At 37.2% G+C, this 18,964-nt stretch overlaps 1 protein-coding gene across 2 annotated transcripts in view; it reads right to left on the minus strand.

Annotated features, from left to right (window-relative positions):
• The window catches only part of adck1 (aarF domain containing kinase 1), a 117,330-nt gene that overhangs the window by 69,780 nt on the left and 28,586 nt on the right, over positions 1-18,964 (minus strand). For both annotated transcript variants that reach the window (XM_079854384.1, XM_079854385.1), the window contains one exon: positions 7,600-7,803. In XM_079854384.1, coding sequence (XP_079710510.1) covers positions 7,600-7,803 — 204 coding nt within the window. The remainder of the gene's footprint in view (positions 1-7,599; positions 7,804-18,964) is intronic.

Below are 18,964 nucleotides of genomic sequence, written 5' to 3' on the forward strand. Positions count from 1 at the left end.
AGAGCGAAAGAACAATGTACAAAAGAAACCGGAGAGAGAGAGAGAGAGAGAGAGAGAGAGAGAGAGAGAGAGAGAGAGAGAGAGAGAGAGAGAGAGAGAGAGAGAGAGAGAGAGAGAGAGAGAGAGAGAGAGAAAGAAAGAAAGAAAGAAAGAAAGAAAGAAAGAAAGAAAGACGTGTAGTGAAAGAGTAGTGGGGCAGGGTGGGTGTTGGGGTTGTGCTGGCAGGATGGGAACAGTGGGGCTGCTGAGACACGCCCCGTATGATGCCACACATCCAGCACATCATTACAAGAAATGATGCACATTTACATGCTCCACTGGCCATCGTGTCATTGAGAATGAGGCAGCAGCGGTGGCGCTCTCCAAGAGATACACCCCCTTTCCACAGAGCGCACACACTCACAGGCCACTCCTAGGTTGGGACTCGCCTGCCATCTGTTGTTTAATGGTCTCCTGTAATGGATCCCTGCCCCATGAGCCCAGTCTTTTCTCTATGGGACACCCAGCAGACCTACAAGCCAGAGAGTTCACTGAGTAGATCAGAGACTCATAACCTGGCTGAAGATGAATGAAGTTACATGGTCCAAATGAGGCTTCAGTTGCATAGTGGACTCTTACAGGATTCCCATCCAATACAGGAGTTTGTACACAAGAACCCTCAAATATGATGATCCTCCTTCTGAGGGACCTGCTTATAAGCAAGTAAGAGGGGAAATGTATTTATTGATTTGAAATTGAATTATGATTTCACTTTTTTAACTTTAGTTAGTGTGTAATGCTGCTGTTTGAGCATAAACACCATCTGCTCAAAGTTCAAAGCAAAGAGGGATATTTTCTTTTATAGAAATCGCTTTTTAAGGACTACAACAAACGACTGGTATACAACAATGAGCTTTTTACGGGTTAGTGACATCACTAACCCTAGAATTTACATAAACCCCGCCCCCAGGAACTAGATTTATAGATTATCATGACAGAATATGCTAATCAATGACTAGAAGATAGTTAACTCCACATCAGCTACATAAATCCATCAACTAACCATTCAGAAATGTCCTGTTGCGTTCTACATGTTGTCACTTCTTCTTGAGTCTCTCCATCTTTCTCCGACTCAGGTTTGAACATAAAAGGCTAAAAGTTGTTGAAATTTTCAGTGCGTGTCTGTGTGAGGTAATCGAAGATGCTAACACATGAGCTCTTGAAGCTCCGCCCTCTGTGCCGGGAGCAGCAGCTCATTTGCATTTAAAGGGACACAAAAAAACGGTGTGTTTTTGCTCAACCTCAAAAAGTGACAAATTTAACATGCTACAAAAAACATCTGTGGGGTATTTTGAGCTAAAACTTCACATACACACTTAACATTAGTAATTAGTAAGTCAACATTACTAATAAGAATATATAAACTTAAAAAAAATAACAGTTTGCTTAAATATAATACTACGGGGGGATACTTTAAACAAAACCCTGTCCTCCTCAAGGGCACAGCTGAGCTAATGGTTCAGGAAGTTTGCAAAAGAATATTAGGTGAGGAGGAAAAGAAATGGGAGAGCAGAGATGGGATCTATTTATACCAGGCTGACAGAGCGGTTAAGAACTTCATCTCGTAGCTCAGATGGCACGATTGCTCAACTGAGGAGGGATTTGACAAGAAGCTATGTGTCGATTAGAGATTATATTGCATGCTCCGCTGCAGAAAAAAGTGATGATGTGACCAAACAGTGACACTAAATATTGTGGAAGGGTCTTACAGAGAGATCCTATCTCTGGATTCAACATGAACCTGTGCGGGTGAGAGGATATTTATGAAGGTGAGGTGTTTTTATATCAATGACAGCTTAAAGAGCATTTCTCTAGCAAATGGAAGAAAACTAGTGGAAACCTCAGATCGATACGTCAGTCTTTCCCAAAGTAGAGAACCGGGGTGGTGTGGTAGATAACAAATGTGCCCAACATCTCTTGTACAGACAGGCACTGTCTGTCTCACAAAAGGTTAATTGAGTCTATTTTGGTTAATGAGTGGCAGGGCCTTTATTGGGTTAACCAGCATATGGAAGAACTTTCAGCATCTTTTAGACCTAATCATCCATCAAGGAAATCTGCCAGTCCCTATTTTACACTTTGAAATAAGATAAGGATGATAATTCATGAAAACGGTAATATGAATTAATGTAATTTGCAAAGATATGAATCACTATTAATAATCACTGATACTGAAGTTGCGATAGTTCCCTATTGTGATGCATATATCAGAGTGAAACCGCTTCTTGAACAAGAAAAAAAAGGTAGGCCGGGACTTGATTTTGTCCATCGGGAAATGATTGGATCTTTGTGGTTTGCTATTCCTGTGATGTCATATGAGTGACAGCCAGGTTGACCTGCCCACGCACCGGTGAACACATCATCAGAGAAGAGATTAAAAGTTTATGAGGGCACATGAATTAAAAAAAATTATGTGCACAGATAAATAATATATAAGAAATACAGCAATATTCCCAAAATTATATACGATTCGTCAATTTTGATTTCATGGTGACTTTAAGGCCGCAATATACTACGAACGAACTAGTGTGGCATCATTTTGAACAAAATCAGGCCAAACCAAAGTTCAGATGGAGTTTAAAGAGTTCGAAACTGTATAGAAAAAAGTTTGCAAACACATTTGAACTATCATTGTTCTAGAGTTCATTGTTCTAGAGTTCATTGTTCTAGAGTTAAAATTGTGACGCTTTGAGCGCTGTTGAGCGAAATCGTAAACACCTCTGATTGGCCATTGTGTTCACGCGCTCATTGGATATGTCTGTGATTGGCTACAGTGATCAACGCACAGGAGTGTTTGAGAGCACACGGAAGTGTTTGAAGGTGTTTAAAAAAAAAAAAAAAAAACGGGATCGGGAGCATTTGAAAGCACAAGCAGGCGTCTATCAACTAACCTGTCTGCTGATAGACGCCTGCTTTCAAACGCTCCCGTCTGTATCTGTGTAAGTGCTCGGTGAAGAGTGTCACTGATGTATATTTACAACATGTTTTTGAATCGCTGATCATTGTAGCCAATCACAGACATATCTGATGAGCGTGTAAGCACAATGGGCAATCAGAGCTGTTTACGATTCCGCTTATTAACAGCACTCAAAGCGTCACATTTTTTACATTCCAGTACCAACTTGGTACCGAAGTCGGTACTTTTTGACAACTCTACATTGTTCTGTGGCAATTACGTGATAGGTAGGTGTGCTATATGGCTCCGCCTTTGACGTGGAAATCTTCACTGGATAGCCAACATCCACAACACTCTAGCATCAAGGCAGAGAGTTCTGCATCATTCTCTTAATTTAAACACCTACTATTATTATTAATGTTCACAATCATCTCAGCACATACTACTATTTGTTAACAAACAGCCCTGAAGGCTCATGGTTCAAAGTCCTTGCTCAAATTGTCACGTGTGCGTTCTTACCCCCCAACTGTGGCCTCAAAACTACTGTAAGTAGTGTTGAGTAATTAGCTAAATTTTTCAACCGAACGCGATAATTACTTTTGATAAATATTTGCATAATTGAACTACTAAGTGGCCCGTCCTTTTTTCAGTCCCTCTACCCAACCCTCCCTTACAATGTGCTGGAGGTTAATGCTATTCGCCAACACACAACGTTCACACATTCTAGAAAGCCACAAAATGCAAAAGGATAATAGCTGTTCTTTTGTTGTGGGCAGAGAGGTATATACATTAACATTATTATACATTAAGGTTAGAATAACAGTTGTGTACATAGCTATTATGGGACAGGGAATATATTGCTAATTTTATACATATATTGCTAATTTTATACATTTTAATAATATGTAAATATAAATAGATAATTGTAATAAAGTAACATTTTAAAAAAATTAATTTATATTACTCGCATTTAAAAAAATGTGTGTACTGCTGTATGTGTGTGTATACATACATACAAACATACATACATACATACATACATATACAAATTCAGTGGCTTTCTAGTAAGCCAAGAGTGCATAAAGCAGAGGTCTGGCTCTATTAGCTGGAAAGAATCTCATGGAATAACATTTCAGTTGCTCACGGGCTTAAAGAAGAGTGAATTAAAGAGATAGAGCGAAGGCAAGCTGAGAGGAAACCAAAACCAGTGTCTTTCTTCCTCCCCACACCTTTGTGATATCAATAATTCCTTATCTAAATGGATCCAGAGCCGCCCGTAACAGCTTTTTGATTTTGTGTGAGACCATGCCAGGCCTCATAAATAAATATGAGGGGAGGTGGGGGAATTCTGGGATGCTGTAGTTTACCTCACGGTGCAGGAGACTCTCGCTAAAAGCCCTGGCAGTGACTCTGTCTGACGGGTACTGCCAACCAGTCACGGCACAGTACATCGGATACTAAAGCCCAGTGGCGTGAGGTAGACTTATGAAATGAAGTGGCAAAGTTCCCTTTCTGGGTTTGGTATTTTAATCTGATTTAAACTTTTGAATATATATATATATATATATATATATATATATATATTTTTTTTTTTTCTATATTTTCACAAATTCTGATGTTTACATTGTTATCAAGTTTAAGGCATATGAACAAGTTTTATCTTACACTATTAACAAGGAACAAATATAAGTATTATAAAATATGTTTATAAAATTATACAATATTTTAATAACAATATTAAATTTAAATTTAAATTAAATATACATTTTTTTTATAAATAAACAATATAAAAAATACTGAGTACTTACAAGGTTTCAATAAAATAATATTAATAGTATTTATTTATTTTTTTACATAGAAATTTGCAGTCACCCGGGGAAGCAAGTGCTGTATATTTAGTAAAATGTAACAAATGACTTGTGCAGTATAAATTAAAAAGGGTGCACAGACAAAACACTGTGACAGACTTCATGTTTGCTAGCGATCAGTGGCAGATGCCTTGGAGGTAGTAGCCAATCAGCCAGGCAAATTTAGCGTTTGAATTTACGTTAAAACGACAACGATGTACTACAAACGGAAAAGTTTTTCCTTTGCGTTTTTCGTGTACAGACGACGTTGTCAAAACCATCCAAGGTCACATGGATCTGTGAAAAAAATCCTGTAATCTGCATGCCAGGCCAGTAGTTGGCGATGTCACTTTGTAAAGAAACACTACGCACCTATAGACTAACGGAATCGTTTTCAAAAGTTTGTTTTCAGGTCCCCAGATGTCATACAACGATTGGTCCGCGCAGCGCTGCTTCGTCAAACACACCTAATGTATTCAGTGAATGTGTTTCTAGTTTATGCGCACGGCCTCTAACTGAAAAAAATAGGATCCACCTCAACAAAATATAATTTGTTCACTCACAAACTGAACAAATTACTTTTATTTTATTTATATTTTCCAAATATTACTTGCATCTCGGTGAAACTCTGACTTTTTATGCAATAACACAAAATTCACATAAACACATGTGGATGGAAACCTTGCTACTAATAGAGTAATTAATCATTTCGTATCTCGTAGTGTTTACGGTTTCATTTTGTACTGCTGATTTCCTTGAGAACACACAACTACCCTTTTCTCCTCAAGTAACACCCCTGCTAAAGCCAGATGAATGATGTTCATTAAAAAGACTTGCGCTGACCTGACACAGAGCATCCAGAGACGCATTATTCTTACACAACATTAGGAGCGCAAGCCTCACCTAATCTACATATCCACACACTCGCCCACAGAGACGATAATGGAGTGAACGAGAGACAAAAGGAGAAAGCCAGAGAATTGGGAGGACTTTTATTGTGAAACGGAGGCAGAGGGATTATTCTCCCGCCGCGCTGAGCCCAACGAGCCGTGACGGGTCCATCTCCAGTTCCCGACACACACAGCAGTGGTGTCTCAAATGCTTCTTACTTCACAACACACACACAGCCTAAACCTCTGCAAGCCAGTCGTGACCTGGATGGAATTACGTAATGTTGCAGCCAGTGCGGTTGTCATACAGCAGGGAGGGATGGGGCTTTAGAGAGAGAGAGAGAGAGAGAGAGAGAGGAAGGGGAGGCGGGAAGGCAATGAAGCAAGAAGTCAGACTGATCTATTAGAGCTAATAATTACAATAATAAAACTGTAAAGATGCAGTCAAAACCCCAGGAGCATTGCGAACAAGCGTAGCCCTCTCAAGGTCAGACGAGGGAGGGCCGCACTTTTACGGTTACCAGCTCAGAATCCAGCTGAGTGATTACAGGTTTGAATTGTCCTCGTTCAAGGTCATTTTGCCAAAACTGGCAAGTTATGTGACCTTGACCGTACCTGAAATACTGAACAGCAACTGAATTTGCTATAGATAGCCATAGTGTGAGAATGCATTAAAAAGATTTGATTTGTACATTTTCTGAAGAAAAACTCAACCGTGGTTGCTAGTTTGTTGCGTAATGGTCAATAAGAGCCTTTTATATTCAAACCTCTACTCTATGGCTTGGTACCTCCTTTAATGTAAGATTGAACATTGTATCACCCCTTTAGGTGAAAGTCATACATTTGATCGCTTTGGAAAGTAACAAAACGCCTCTCCTCAACAAGCCGCATTGCTTGAATGGCCTTGTTCCTGTGTAACGTGAGATAACAGCCTGATATATACACAAAACATTGGGACACAAGCTGATGAATGATTTGAACAGGTCATCTTCAGAGCGGAACAATTATCTCCAACAAAATTTAAACGCCTGTCAAAACATTCCTGAGATGGAGCTCTTTCAGGAAGACTGCTCTGACAAGAGGCACAAAAGCACTGACAGGAGAGGACGAGGGAGACCTCAGCTTCTCTCACGTGACGTTATCCCTGCCGACCCAAAATGACCTAGACATTTATTGAAAAAACAGTTCCTGCCTCTCACAAAGAGAAGCCTGCGATAATGACAGAGTATGTGATTTTGATCATTAAATACAACATGAAATCAAAATTAAGTCAATGTATTGGTCCTTTAGAACTTTTTTTGTCTTGTTATCATTTATAAAATGTTTTTATAACATTTTAAATGGACATTTTTTGCTACCATAACCAAGGTCAAGAGTGTGTGTGTGTGTGTGTGTGTGTGTGTGTGTGTGTGTGTGTGTGTGTGCGTGTGTGTGTGCGTGTACCAACAAATTTGTACCCAGAAGTGACAAAAACCTGACAAAATCTCCAAAAATTTGTACCCAGAAGTGACAAAAACCTGACAAAATCTCCAAAAACCTCCCTTTAGTGATGTCCTCATTTGTAAATCTGGTATAAAAATAAAGTAATTAAAGCTGTTTTTTATATATATATAAAAATGCAGAAAGTTGTCTGTGATGGGTAGGGTTAGTGTACGGGGATAGATATATACAGACTGTAAAGTATAAAAAGCATGTGTGTGTGTGTGTGTGTGTGTGTGTGTGTGTGTGTGTGTGTGTGTGTGTGTGTGTGTTGATGAAATATACGAACGAATATATTTATAACAAATATATAAATAAACGTCAATATTATTGGATAATATATTTCATCCCTTCACAATACAATACAAATCCCACTGAATAAAATCAAGACCGGCCCAAGATAATTTACATCTGAATATGCCCATTTGAAGCATCTACTTTCTCATACCTCTTTTCTCAGGTCTTCTCGTATGACCTGCCTGATCTCCTCCATACTGCTCTGAGGCGCTCTGCTGTGCAGGATCTTCAGTGTGCTAGTGTACTCCTCAGGCAGGAGGTAGTCCAGGGCTCCCAGGTGCTGCCCTACTTTAATGAAGGTGCCTCTGTTCATACAACACAAGTCCCGGAGCCTTTCCGCCGAACGCCTGTGAACCTGAAGAAAAAGAGACATTTAAACAAATGTTTCAATTCTTAGAGACATTTCAAATTATGTATAAGCTCTCATAATTCTCATCTATACAACTACTGTTCAAAATTTGGGAAGAGCATTTTTTCTTTTTTTTAAAGAAATACATACTTTCAGCAAGGATGCATTAAATTGATCAAAAGTGACAGTAAAGACATTTATAATGTTACAAACGATTCCTGTTCTTTTGATCTTACCATTAATCAAAGAACCGTTTCTATAAAAGCAGCACAACTGATTTGAGGTGGACAAAGTACACAACTTCCTTACTTGAGTGAAAGTACAGTTACTACTGGTCAAATATTACTCCGTTACAAGTAAAAAATGTAAAGACCGATTTTTACTTAACCCCTTGCTCATCACCCCCAATTTTGGCAAGTGCTGCATACATGAAATGCCCAAAATAAAAAGGTTACTGCTCATAAGTAATTCTGAATAGAAACATAACACACATACATTTAGAAAGCCAACCCTTGAGAGTTTATAGTTCAAGACTCAAAATTAACCAGACTGTTATTAATATTGAGATATATAAGCTCAAACATATTTTGAACTAAAATAATCTGGGATCACCAATGATCCCTGTCAGGTAAGGGGTTTTTAAGTAAATGTACAGAAGCACTTGGTTTTAAAAGTACTTGAGTATAAAAAGTACAAAGTAAATGTCAATGCATTGTTATATTATTGTTGCATTATTACAGGACCTTATGCCTCTGAAGCAACCTAGCGAATACACTGACCAGTTTGTAGTTTTTTAGTGTGGTTTAGAATGTCACAAAACCTATAGAAATTAAACAACTGAACTGATAAAAAAGACAGCCATAATCATCTTCATTTTTTTTTATTTAACACTCCTATCACCTCAACAAAAGAAGTACACATCTATGTGTATCCATTCATGCACATTTGAATCAAGTGGTCTGTAATAAATACAACCAAAAAGTACGATATTTGTCTTTCAAATGTAGTGAAGTTAAAGTAAAAAAGAAAAATTAATACTCAAGTAAAGATACTCAAATATACAGTACTCAAGTAAATGTACTTCGTTACAGTCCACCTCTGGATTTAAAATTGATAAGAAGTGTTTCTTGAGCCTCATATCTTCATATTAGAATGATTTATGATCATATGACACTGAAGACTTGAGTAATGATGCTGAAAATTCAGCTTCACGTCACAGTCACAGAAACCAATTCAATTTTAGAATTTAAAAACTGTTAGACGCATCATAAAATATTACTGTTATAAAATGTTTGATCAAATAAATGTAGCCTTGTGTTCAAAAACATTTAAAAAAAAAAACCTTACCGACCCCAAACTTTTTAACGTAGTCAATAAAAATGATTAGTATATAATTCTTAAGTATTTACAGTACACAATACGCTAATTCACAATACTTCAAATCCCCAAGATATGTTATTCAGTGGTAAAATACCAGTGAATAATCGAGGTTATATATATATATATATATATATATATATATATATATATATATATATATATATATATATATATATAAACATCGTTACTGAAGAGAAGTCAAAGCAAATGACTTTTAAATAATGGAATTGCCATAGTTTACATTTTTTTCTGCTAGTGAATAGCTTAATAATTGTAAGTTACTTTGAAGTGTTAACCAAAAAGAAATTGCAAGAAAACCTAGAAGCAGCAAAAACACTATTATTAATTAGCATTTTAATTGGCTGTGAATTAGCAAGGACAACATTAAGAATGGACAACATAACACTAACAGAAACTTATTTTGATAAGTTGCCTGCATCATTGCTGCCAGCAAAAAAAAAAAAAAAAAAAAAAAAAAAAACTACACACAATGGTCCCTCCCCGTCATCTCATTTGTCTTAAATGCTGTTTAAATGGGACGTCACTTTTATGGGGGTCTTTGAGCCATCCCGTCCCAACACCAGCTGGTAGAGTTGATAGTACTCTTGGAGGGACGTCCCTTTGGGACCTGAGCAAATAAACTGCCGTGAAATGAGCTCTCTTAACCCTCTCACCCTGACAAAAAACAGTCTTTTGTGCTCCAAATGGGGCCACATATGAGGTTGGTCGACCCAATTTGAACCATCCCTCAAAAGACAAAGTACACATGCACCTAATTATACCGGGTGGGGAGTCCATACAGTATGTACGTTCGGCACCTTAATTAAAAAAATGTATACAAATTATTGGCAGTTTTGTCAATGAATTTAATTTCCAATATGATCCAGTCCAGTTTTTGTTTTATCCAGTACACAGACTTGTCTCCATGAGCAAAAACACACACTCTATATATATTATATATATATATATATATATATACACACACACACATATACATACAGTACATACATACATACATACATACATACATACATACATACATACATACATATTACAGACACACACACACATTGGGTCTCATTCATGAAACAAGAGCAGAACGAATTTTTGTGTAAATCGTGTGTAAAGTGGTTCTGGCGTAAATTTTCGGAATTCATTAAAATGTTCGAATTTTCCAAATGTTAGTTGGTACGAAATTTTATTCACCTTAATCGGGTACATATTTACACAGCATTTTGAAAAAAATATTATATATAGTAATTACATACGGTTTTTCTTTTTACTTTTATTATGAGAGCCAGTAATAGCATCTGCAAACGGAACACTTTAATCAAATAATTAATTGCTTTCAATAGGGCTGGGACTCTTTTCACTTCTGGGACTGTTCGATTAACAGATGAAACTCCATTAACTGATATTATTCATATATGTAATATGCTTCCAAGCTTCCTTTTTTAGGACCTGATACGGCACTATGTATGCTTGAAAATAAAATGTGGCGTTTTGAATGAACTTCTGATAATAAAACTTCAATTTCTGCATCTGAGAAATTTCTCTTTTTCATTCGCTTTTGAGAAGACATGTTGAAATCCTTCGTTTGGTGTCATAATATGATGCCCATATATAGTTGTCAGTCGTATTTAATGGGCGGGATTTATGGTAATTGAGAATGAGCGTGCACGCGCGTCCCATTTACGACTGATTGGAATTCATTATACACACACACACATTTCACTATCACATCTGACGTTTATGAAGTATCTGTGAATCAGGAGAAGAGTATTCGGAAAGGTCTCTTTATGCGCAAATCACTCACATATTTACTCGTATATTTACGAATGTTTCATGAATGAGACCCATTGTTACTGAAGAGAAGTCAAAGCAAATGACATAAGTATTTTAAAATATTATAAATTACACGTAAATAACATGCATCTTTATTAATTTTAATTTTGCTTGGTTTATTAAGTTACAAGACACTTCACATTAAAACCAAAAATCTTACCTCTAGACCAACAAATACCATACAATTTTTTGTATATGGAAGCCTTTCATTTATTTGTTTATGTTTGATTTTATGTAAATATATGTTTTACTAATTATGCTTTTTGTGGATGGAGGGACGTCCTGTCATACCGTATCCTGCCTTGGCACCACAATTGCCATCAGATTTTAGGGTCCCCCCCACCTCTAATATCTTAATTTAATCTCTGTGTGTGTGTGTGTGTGTTTTTTCTTATTTCTCGAGTGCTTTACTCAGGCAACACCCCCTACGGTCCAAAAAACTTTGGACTCGAGGCATCGAGCTGATATTTCTGACAGGATGTCGAGGGGAGAGTAAACACACTTCTGTCAGGCAGGATTTGCTGTTAATCCTCACATGCAGTGGATGGGAGATTTGAAGGTTGTCCTATGGGCATTTTTTGCACTGTTCAAGCTCAGCGCCACCGCCACTGATGGCAGCCTAGGCCGTCTGGCTTTTGCGGCATGCACAAAACTCCATTTTCCGTGCCCAGAGAAGCCAATAGGATGTGGCAGCTCGGAGATAATTACGAGGGTGATGAGAAGACACTTTATTTCGGCGGATACTAAACATGTGGTTCTCGCCTTCTCAGCCCAGAGCCCAAACAGGCTTTTGATGGTGAGGATGTGTCGAGGAGAAAGGCAGGGCTAATAAGAGACGAAGGAGGCAGTAATAACAGTCATGATCTCTGCCTGCTCATCTTTAACACCTTCTATACTGGATCTGTGGAACCAATAAAGTAAAGTGGAGGGACGGCGGCTTGAGAAAAAGGAAGAAGAGCAGCTCTACCCCTTTTTTATTCTTCTCTAATCCCCCAGGGAGAGAAATCTGTGCCACCTGCCATCTTACAGTCCTGGCACTGGAAGACGCTATTGGCAGGCAGTCAGACTTCCTACATTTCTTTCAATATTCCAACCCAACGTTTCTCCCAGCCACCCGCGGCTACTGCATTTCCATGGCCAGTCCATTAGGGGCAGCCTGGAGAAATGTGGAGGCTTTTTACATGGTGTGAAGGGGAAGCCACTCTGGGATTGGCTGATTCGCACTGGCATTCATCCAACAACCTAGTCTGTGGCATGCAGCTGGCCGATCTTAAGCTTCTAAGGAAGAAAAATGTATTAAAATCGATCCATAAACACATGCTAACTTTCAAAGAAGCACGGAAAGGGAACTCCAGGCAGACCTAATTCTCCAGAAAACTATATTCACAAAAAGGGCAGCATTTACTGCAGCAATTTACCGCGAGCCAGCGGAGAGTGAAATAACACAAGAGCGCTCGTCGTATCTGATGAGGCGTCAATCATGTCTTCCATCAAGGCAATGCTGAAGAGTCTTTTGTTACAGGAGTTGTTCAGCAAACACAAGTGTGACAGCCAATCAAGTCCTCAGAGAAGCACGGGGAGGCGCAGGAGAAGCCTTCCACATGTTCAGAGAGTAATAAGACAGACAAACTCAGCAGAAAGCTTTGACTTTATGTGGGCAAGTAGGAGAGAGAGAGAGAGAGAGAGAGAGAGAGAGAGAGAGAGAGAGAGAGAGAGAGAGAGAGAGAGAGAGAGAGAGAGAGAGAGAGAGAGAGAGAGAGAGAGAGAGAGCTCTATAGATGAAAAGATCCCACACACATGGAAGGATGGACGAACAAAGCTTTAGCTATGAGCTCTGCCCGACTTAAAACAAGAAGACTATTGGAAGATTCAGGGTGTACAAAATGTTCCCTGTTGAGATTTGCTGGTTGTGTCATGCAATAGAAATGAGAAGAAAGTGTAAGTTACAGTTAACAGGAGTTACACTCCAACTTAAATTTAACCTATTAAAACCACACACGTTTTTAACTGTCTGGCTGTTTTTAGATAGTTAGCATTTTGGGATTTTTCTCAATTTAGCTTTTACCTTTTTTTTTGCTATGATTGACAGACAGAAAGAATATACGATAATGGATATAACAGTTGACAGACAGATAGATAGGTAGGTAGATTAATAACGTTAATATATTTTAAATAATTTAGCACATATATATAAAAAAATACTGTATAAATTATTTAAAATATATTAACGTAATTAATCTACCTACCTATCTATCTATCTATACAGAAAGATATATCCACACTCAAGTATTACATATTAAATTAAAGCAAAGCTGAACCTGAAAATAATAATGAGAAAACAATACAAAGAACAAACGGTATCAAATATTAACAAAACATAGCCTACACTAACTTACAGTTTCACTTTCATACAGATGTTGGTATCGGCATTGTTGGTTTCGGCCACCATATTGATATCGGATATATGTTCATTTTTTTATGTTATCGTTATCAGCCCGATAAGAAAATTTGGCCGATATATTAAAGCTAATAAATAATGGATTATTTCGTTCAGCTGAAACACTTCAGGTGCGCACTGTTCGCCATGATGGTTTTAAATTCCTTGAAATATGATTGGAATCACTTCAAAAAAGGAAAATACAGTTAAGTGCAACATGTGGAGCACAAGTCTGTCATTTAGTCTTCATAATATCATAATGAAAACATTATAATTGTGTGCTTGGGACATGGCTTTTAATGGTGAGACTTTTGTTTGTGTCATCAGGCTCTCAAAAATTAAATAAGAATTTGGATTTAGAATTATCGGCCAATATATCGGTTATCGGCATTCAAATATAAAGAATTATCGGTATCGGACAAAATTTTCATAACATCCCTAAAAAATATTAAATAAAACACACACAAAAAACAAACTGTCAAACATTATAGGATTATTTGGTGGATTGGACTGATATTACAGCATTAAAAATGCCACCAAGAAATGCATCTGAGCGAGACAAGCCAATTTATACAGGGATACCATATTTTGAACGGTTGTTCTGAATATCCCGAAGTGAAACATCACATTTCCCTTTTGCAGCACTTTTGGCGTGTGCAGTCTGTCATCGCTGTTCTGTGGAGGCAACGAGGCCCTGCGCAATTAATACCCAAGTAGAGCAATTCCCTCTACCTCCCCATCACCTCCTCTACTGTTCTCTTCCTCCTCCCCAAAAGCCCTTCCTCCTCCCCTCTCTCTCTCTCTCTTCCCGCAACCCTTTCATCCGTGGACAGAGCGGCACAAAGCCGGAGCTCTGACAACTCTAGTAATTGCCACAGACATTAATGACATATTTCAGCAGCAGGCAGAAGCCATTAGATGGCCTTTGAAAAATGCTTTGTAGGACCATCATCAGAGCATGTTATTGCCAGGGGACTAATGGGGAGACAGCAGAGGTTCCTCTTATGCTGTTCCTGCTCTCACTGTGCACAAAACACCAAAGAATAATGATCAGTCTTACATCAAAGAAAACATGAATTAGCAAGACTGTCAAAAACTTGACATGCTAAGACAAACTGTTAACCTCAGCGCATCAATACGACAAAAGTGCCAGGTCACTTTTCAGTATCAAGAAAAAATAAGTATACATTTATAAAAAACAAGATTACGATGCAATTCAAAATACTGAAAATCGAACATTTTATGGTACAAAGATGATTGCCCAACATAAATAAATGAATATACAAATAAATAAATAAAAATATGCACAAATAAATCAATAAATACATTAAATAAATAAATAACCCCATGCATGGTAAATAAGACACCATGCACTACAAATAATCTAAAGGCTATTAGTGTAAAACAAACACTGGCATAAATATTCCAGACTCTCTAATTATAGACAGAACGATGTTTCTTGGTCTCAGGGTCTATAAAATTCTCTTTATGGACACCCTGTCACGGAACTGAAATTATAAGACAATTTCTTTATTAAGTGGCAGATAAAACTAGAAAATCTCACCCTATGTTTTTTTTTTTTTTTTTTTTTTTTCTTAATTCAAAAGCACTTACTCCATTAAAATAGAAGCAATAATACAAATCAGCTCAAAAATCCATACATAACTCCAGTATCAGAGACATTGAGAAGACATATTGGTGAACAATTAATTGACTCAAAGCCTGTTTGGCGCAGAGAAAGTATTTTCTAAAAGGAACAAGCTTAGTGTGCATTCACCCTTGTAATCGATATTTAAACTTCAAATATCTTACGACAATATCTTCTTGTAGAGCTTTTCGTAAAAAGGTAGCACTATGCTAAGCTAGTATGCCAAATTGATAGCTTGCTAACTGAAAACACAAAGAAAGGGAGAGTGTTTGGGTTTAAGACACCAATTTTTGGCATTGTGTCCATTCAGAGATGCTAGTGTCACCTAAAAATGCCCTAAGGTTACACATAGGGTTCAATGCAAATCAATAAGTGAGAAGAATTAAGATAACTTAAGCTCTTTACAGCTAGTGCAACCTTAGATTCTTGAGTGCTAGCAGATAGCTTCTTTAGATAACTACTTGAAAGTGAATAAAAACATCCAGTCATGTAGTAATACCAGAGCAGACTGGTATCGGGTTGCAACTTGCTGAACCACTCATTTTAAGTGAGAGCCTCATTGACTTTTTTCTCATATGGCAACCATGTTTTGGGGGTAAAAGCACAAATCAATGACCTCTAAAATGCTAGAGTCATGTACAGTATTACAGCCCTATTGATCAAGTAACCAAATAATCACACCTCCAGACAGAAAAGGTATAAAAAAAGTGATAATAATGGTCTGTCTACCAATTTCTTTCTCCCTTACTTGTTTAATAAAGTGATTTCATGTACATGAAAGGTCTATTCACCTTTCTGTGAAGGAAAGCCGCAAAATGGCGGCTCGTTCTTCTGTGATCTTTCGTTTGAGGTGAAAAGATGCTCTGTGCACTTCCATCATTACACGGCGGCTTAGCCAGTCACTCTTTTGTAAGCAAAGTGGAGCAACATGCGTTCATAGAAATTGTATCTATTATTGCCAGGCAATTATTGCTTTACATTGTGACTTCATGAATAACTCTGAGGGAGCGGGCAATTTAGCGGCTGCCCAATCTCAGAAAATTCTCAGCAGTCAATAAATGCACACTAGACCATTAAAGAGCCCCTCTTATTCATTTCTACCCCCACCTCTGCGAGCAGTACCTACTACCGCCCATCTCAGTTTGAAATTGCTTGGCCAGATGGAGGGCTGAGGGGTCTGTTTGGCTAGCTCCTGGCACTAGCAACAAATTAGCATACAGTAATGAATTGCCCGAGTAGAACAGAGATGCACTTAGCCCTTTAGAAGTGATGCCATCGAACAAATGGAAACATCTCTCATTCGTGACAGACCTAAAACAAACAAAACCTTCATGAATTACTTTTCCCTTACGATTTACACTTCTGCTTCATACGGCGCCTCTGTCCAGTCTCAGTGCAAGTGCTAGAAATACTGGCAGGTATTATTTAATAGTCTCTAAACTTTAGGTATGGAAGACAGGAAGGCATGCACTACCAAATTTACAGCCATGCTGTGAAGCCGCATTGTAACTTCTGAAAGGAGTCTCATTCAGCCTGGTGGGTTTTCAATGGAATAAAATGAGCTTGCTGTTATTCCAGACAAGCAACAGTGATTCCTTACTCATGATGTTAACTGGCCTATTTGCCCAAATCCACCAGAAGAAAGATTAACCCTGATTAAAAGGATGAGATGAGGTCAGGTCAAAGAGTAACATCTAAAATAAATATAAAGCACCTGGTGTGTTTGCACTTTGCAGAGGGTTTTGTTTATGGCTGGTGACATAAAAATTAACTCTTTCCCCGCCATTGACAGAAATTTCCAGCTTTCCATGTTATTACTGTTATATGGTACTAGGGGGCGCTATTACGCAGAGTACTGAATCTCCAGATTGAAACACAAAGAAGAAGCAGAAACAAGCGATATCATATGTAAAATAACGTGATCATCAACATTAACCAGCATATAAATCAAAACTGCCTAATGTTACTGAATGAATTGTCGACCCAGAATGAGCTATAGGACTGTGAAGCATTAAAGGAATAGTTCACCCAAAAATGAAAATTCTGTCATCATTTACTCTCCCTCAAGTTGTTCCAAACCTGTATGACTTTCTTTCTTCTGCTGAACACAAAAGAAGATATTTTGAAGAAAGTCGGTAACCAAACGACTGATGGACCCCATTGACTTCCATAGTAGGAAAAAAAATACTATGGATGTCAATGGGGACCAGCAACTGTTTAATTACCAACCTTCTTTAAAATATCTTCTTTTGTGTTTAGCAGAAGAAAGGAAATCATACAGGTATGGAACAACTTAAGGGAGAGTAAATGATGACAGAATTTTCATTTTTGGGTGAACTATCCCTTTAAGGGTGTTAATGGACTCGATCTGCGATTTAATCATTCTTCTAAATGCGCTATTGATGTCGTCTTTGAAAAAAACTTAATTATCTCAGCTTTATGCTCAAAAGGTTGCTTTTTATGAAATTTACCCACATTCAGAAAAAGAATGCATGAAGCTAGAATAAAACAGGGGTTTTATGTTGTTTTAAAGCAGAAGATCTGTTCTTTCTTTTAAATGTATTGCATATTCAGATATTCATACAACAAAAAATATTCTGGGGGCCATGAAAATTTTCTGAAAATGATCAGAAAATACTGGAGGAGGCTGGCGACTTTTTTCAAAAACGCTGGTGGGGAAAGAGTTAAAAGCCCACTTTGTCCAACTTGTGCGTCCAAAATATAGAGGATAAACAGGGAAACATTTTATTATGCCATTGTTACACATATTACATGTTATTGCTAATAACTATAAATTATGCATACATACATGCAAATAAACCAACCCCTAATCCTTACTGTAGTTATTTAATATTACTCAGTACTTAAATGTATAATTACACTGTAACAAGGACACCTTAAAATTATGTGTAACCAAAACGGATTTCAGACACTATAATCTTGTGTTTAATACTTTCAAATGGCATATTGGTTGTCAAGATAAATGGTAACCATTTACAATAATGTCCTATTAGTTAACGTTATGTAATGCATTAACTAACATTAACAACGAGTTATAGATTTTTTTACAGTATTTATTGATCCTTGTTCAACTGTTTAACTGCTCATGTTGGCTCTGGTCAATTAAATAATATTAACAGATACAACTTTTGATTTTAATGTATTGTAAATGTTGGAATTAAAATGAACTAAGATTACTAAAATGCTTTTGAAGCATTTTTCATTGTTAGTTCATGTTAATGAATGTAGTTTAATGGAACCTTTTTATACAGTGTTACAAGATAAATTAATTGTTTGACAAAAAACTTTTGAACCACTAAGACTGCTTGCATTATACATTTTTATGAAATGTCCCCTTTACATTTCTATAATCTTAATAATAATGAATTATATTTATAAATCATTATTGATTAATTATATTTATTACATTTTATTGCATTTCCATCCAAAAACAAAAACAAAAAAAACAATCATCATGCACATGATACTTTAAATCAAATTCATATTAGGCTGCTACTTATATTTTGGGTGTAAAATGTGACCTGGACACCCTTAAACAATCTCTTTTTCTGAAGGTTAACATTCCTTAGGGTACAGTGTTTATCATCAAAAGCATGCCGAAAACAATAAAAAAAATAGAAACTTAAAAGAGACATCAGAATCTGATAGCGGCTGAAAAATGCTCATAGCCTGCAGCTCCCACAGCCCTCAAGAATAATGTGCCATTAGTAGCAGCTGCATTACGTTCAATTAATAAAAGCAGACATCCCAGATTACATCTGCAGCATAGGGGTTGAATTATGCAATCCCACACTTCATTACTGAAAGCTCTGTGAGCCAAATCAATACACTTTCTG

This window comes from Squalius cephalus (genome assembly GCF_949319135.1).
Source record: "Squalius cephalus genome assembly, chromosome: 20".
Lineage (NCBI taxonomy): Eukaryota > Metazoa > Chordata > Actinopteri > Cypriniformes > Leuciscidae > Squalius > Squalius cephalus.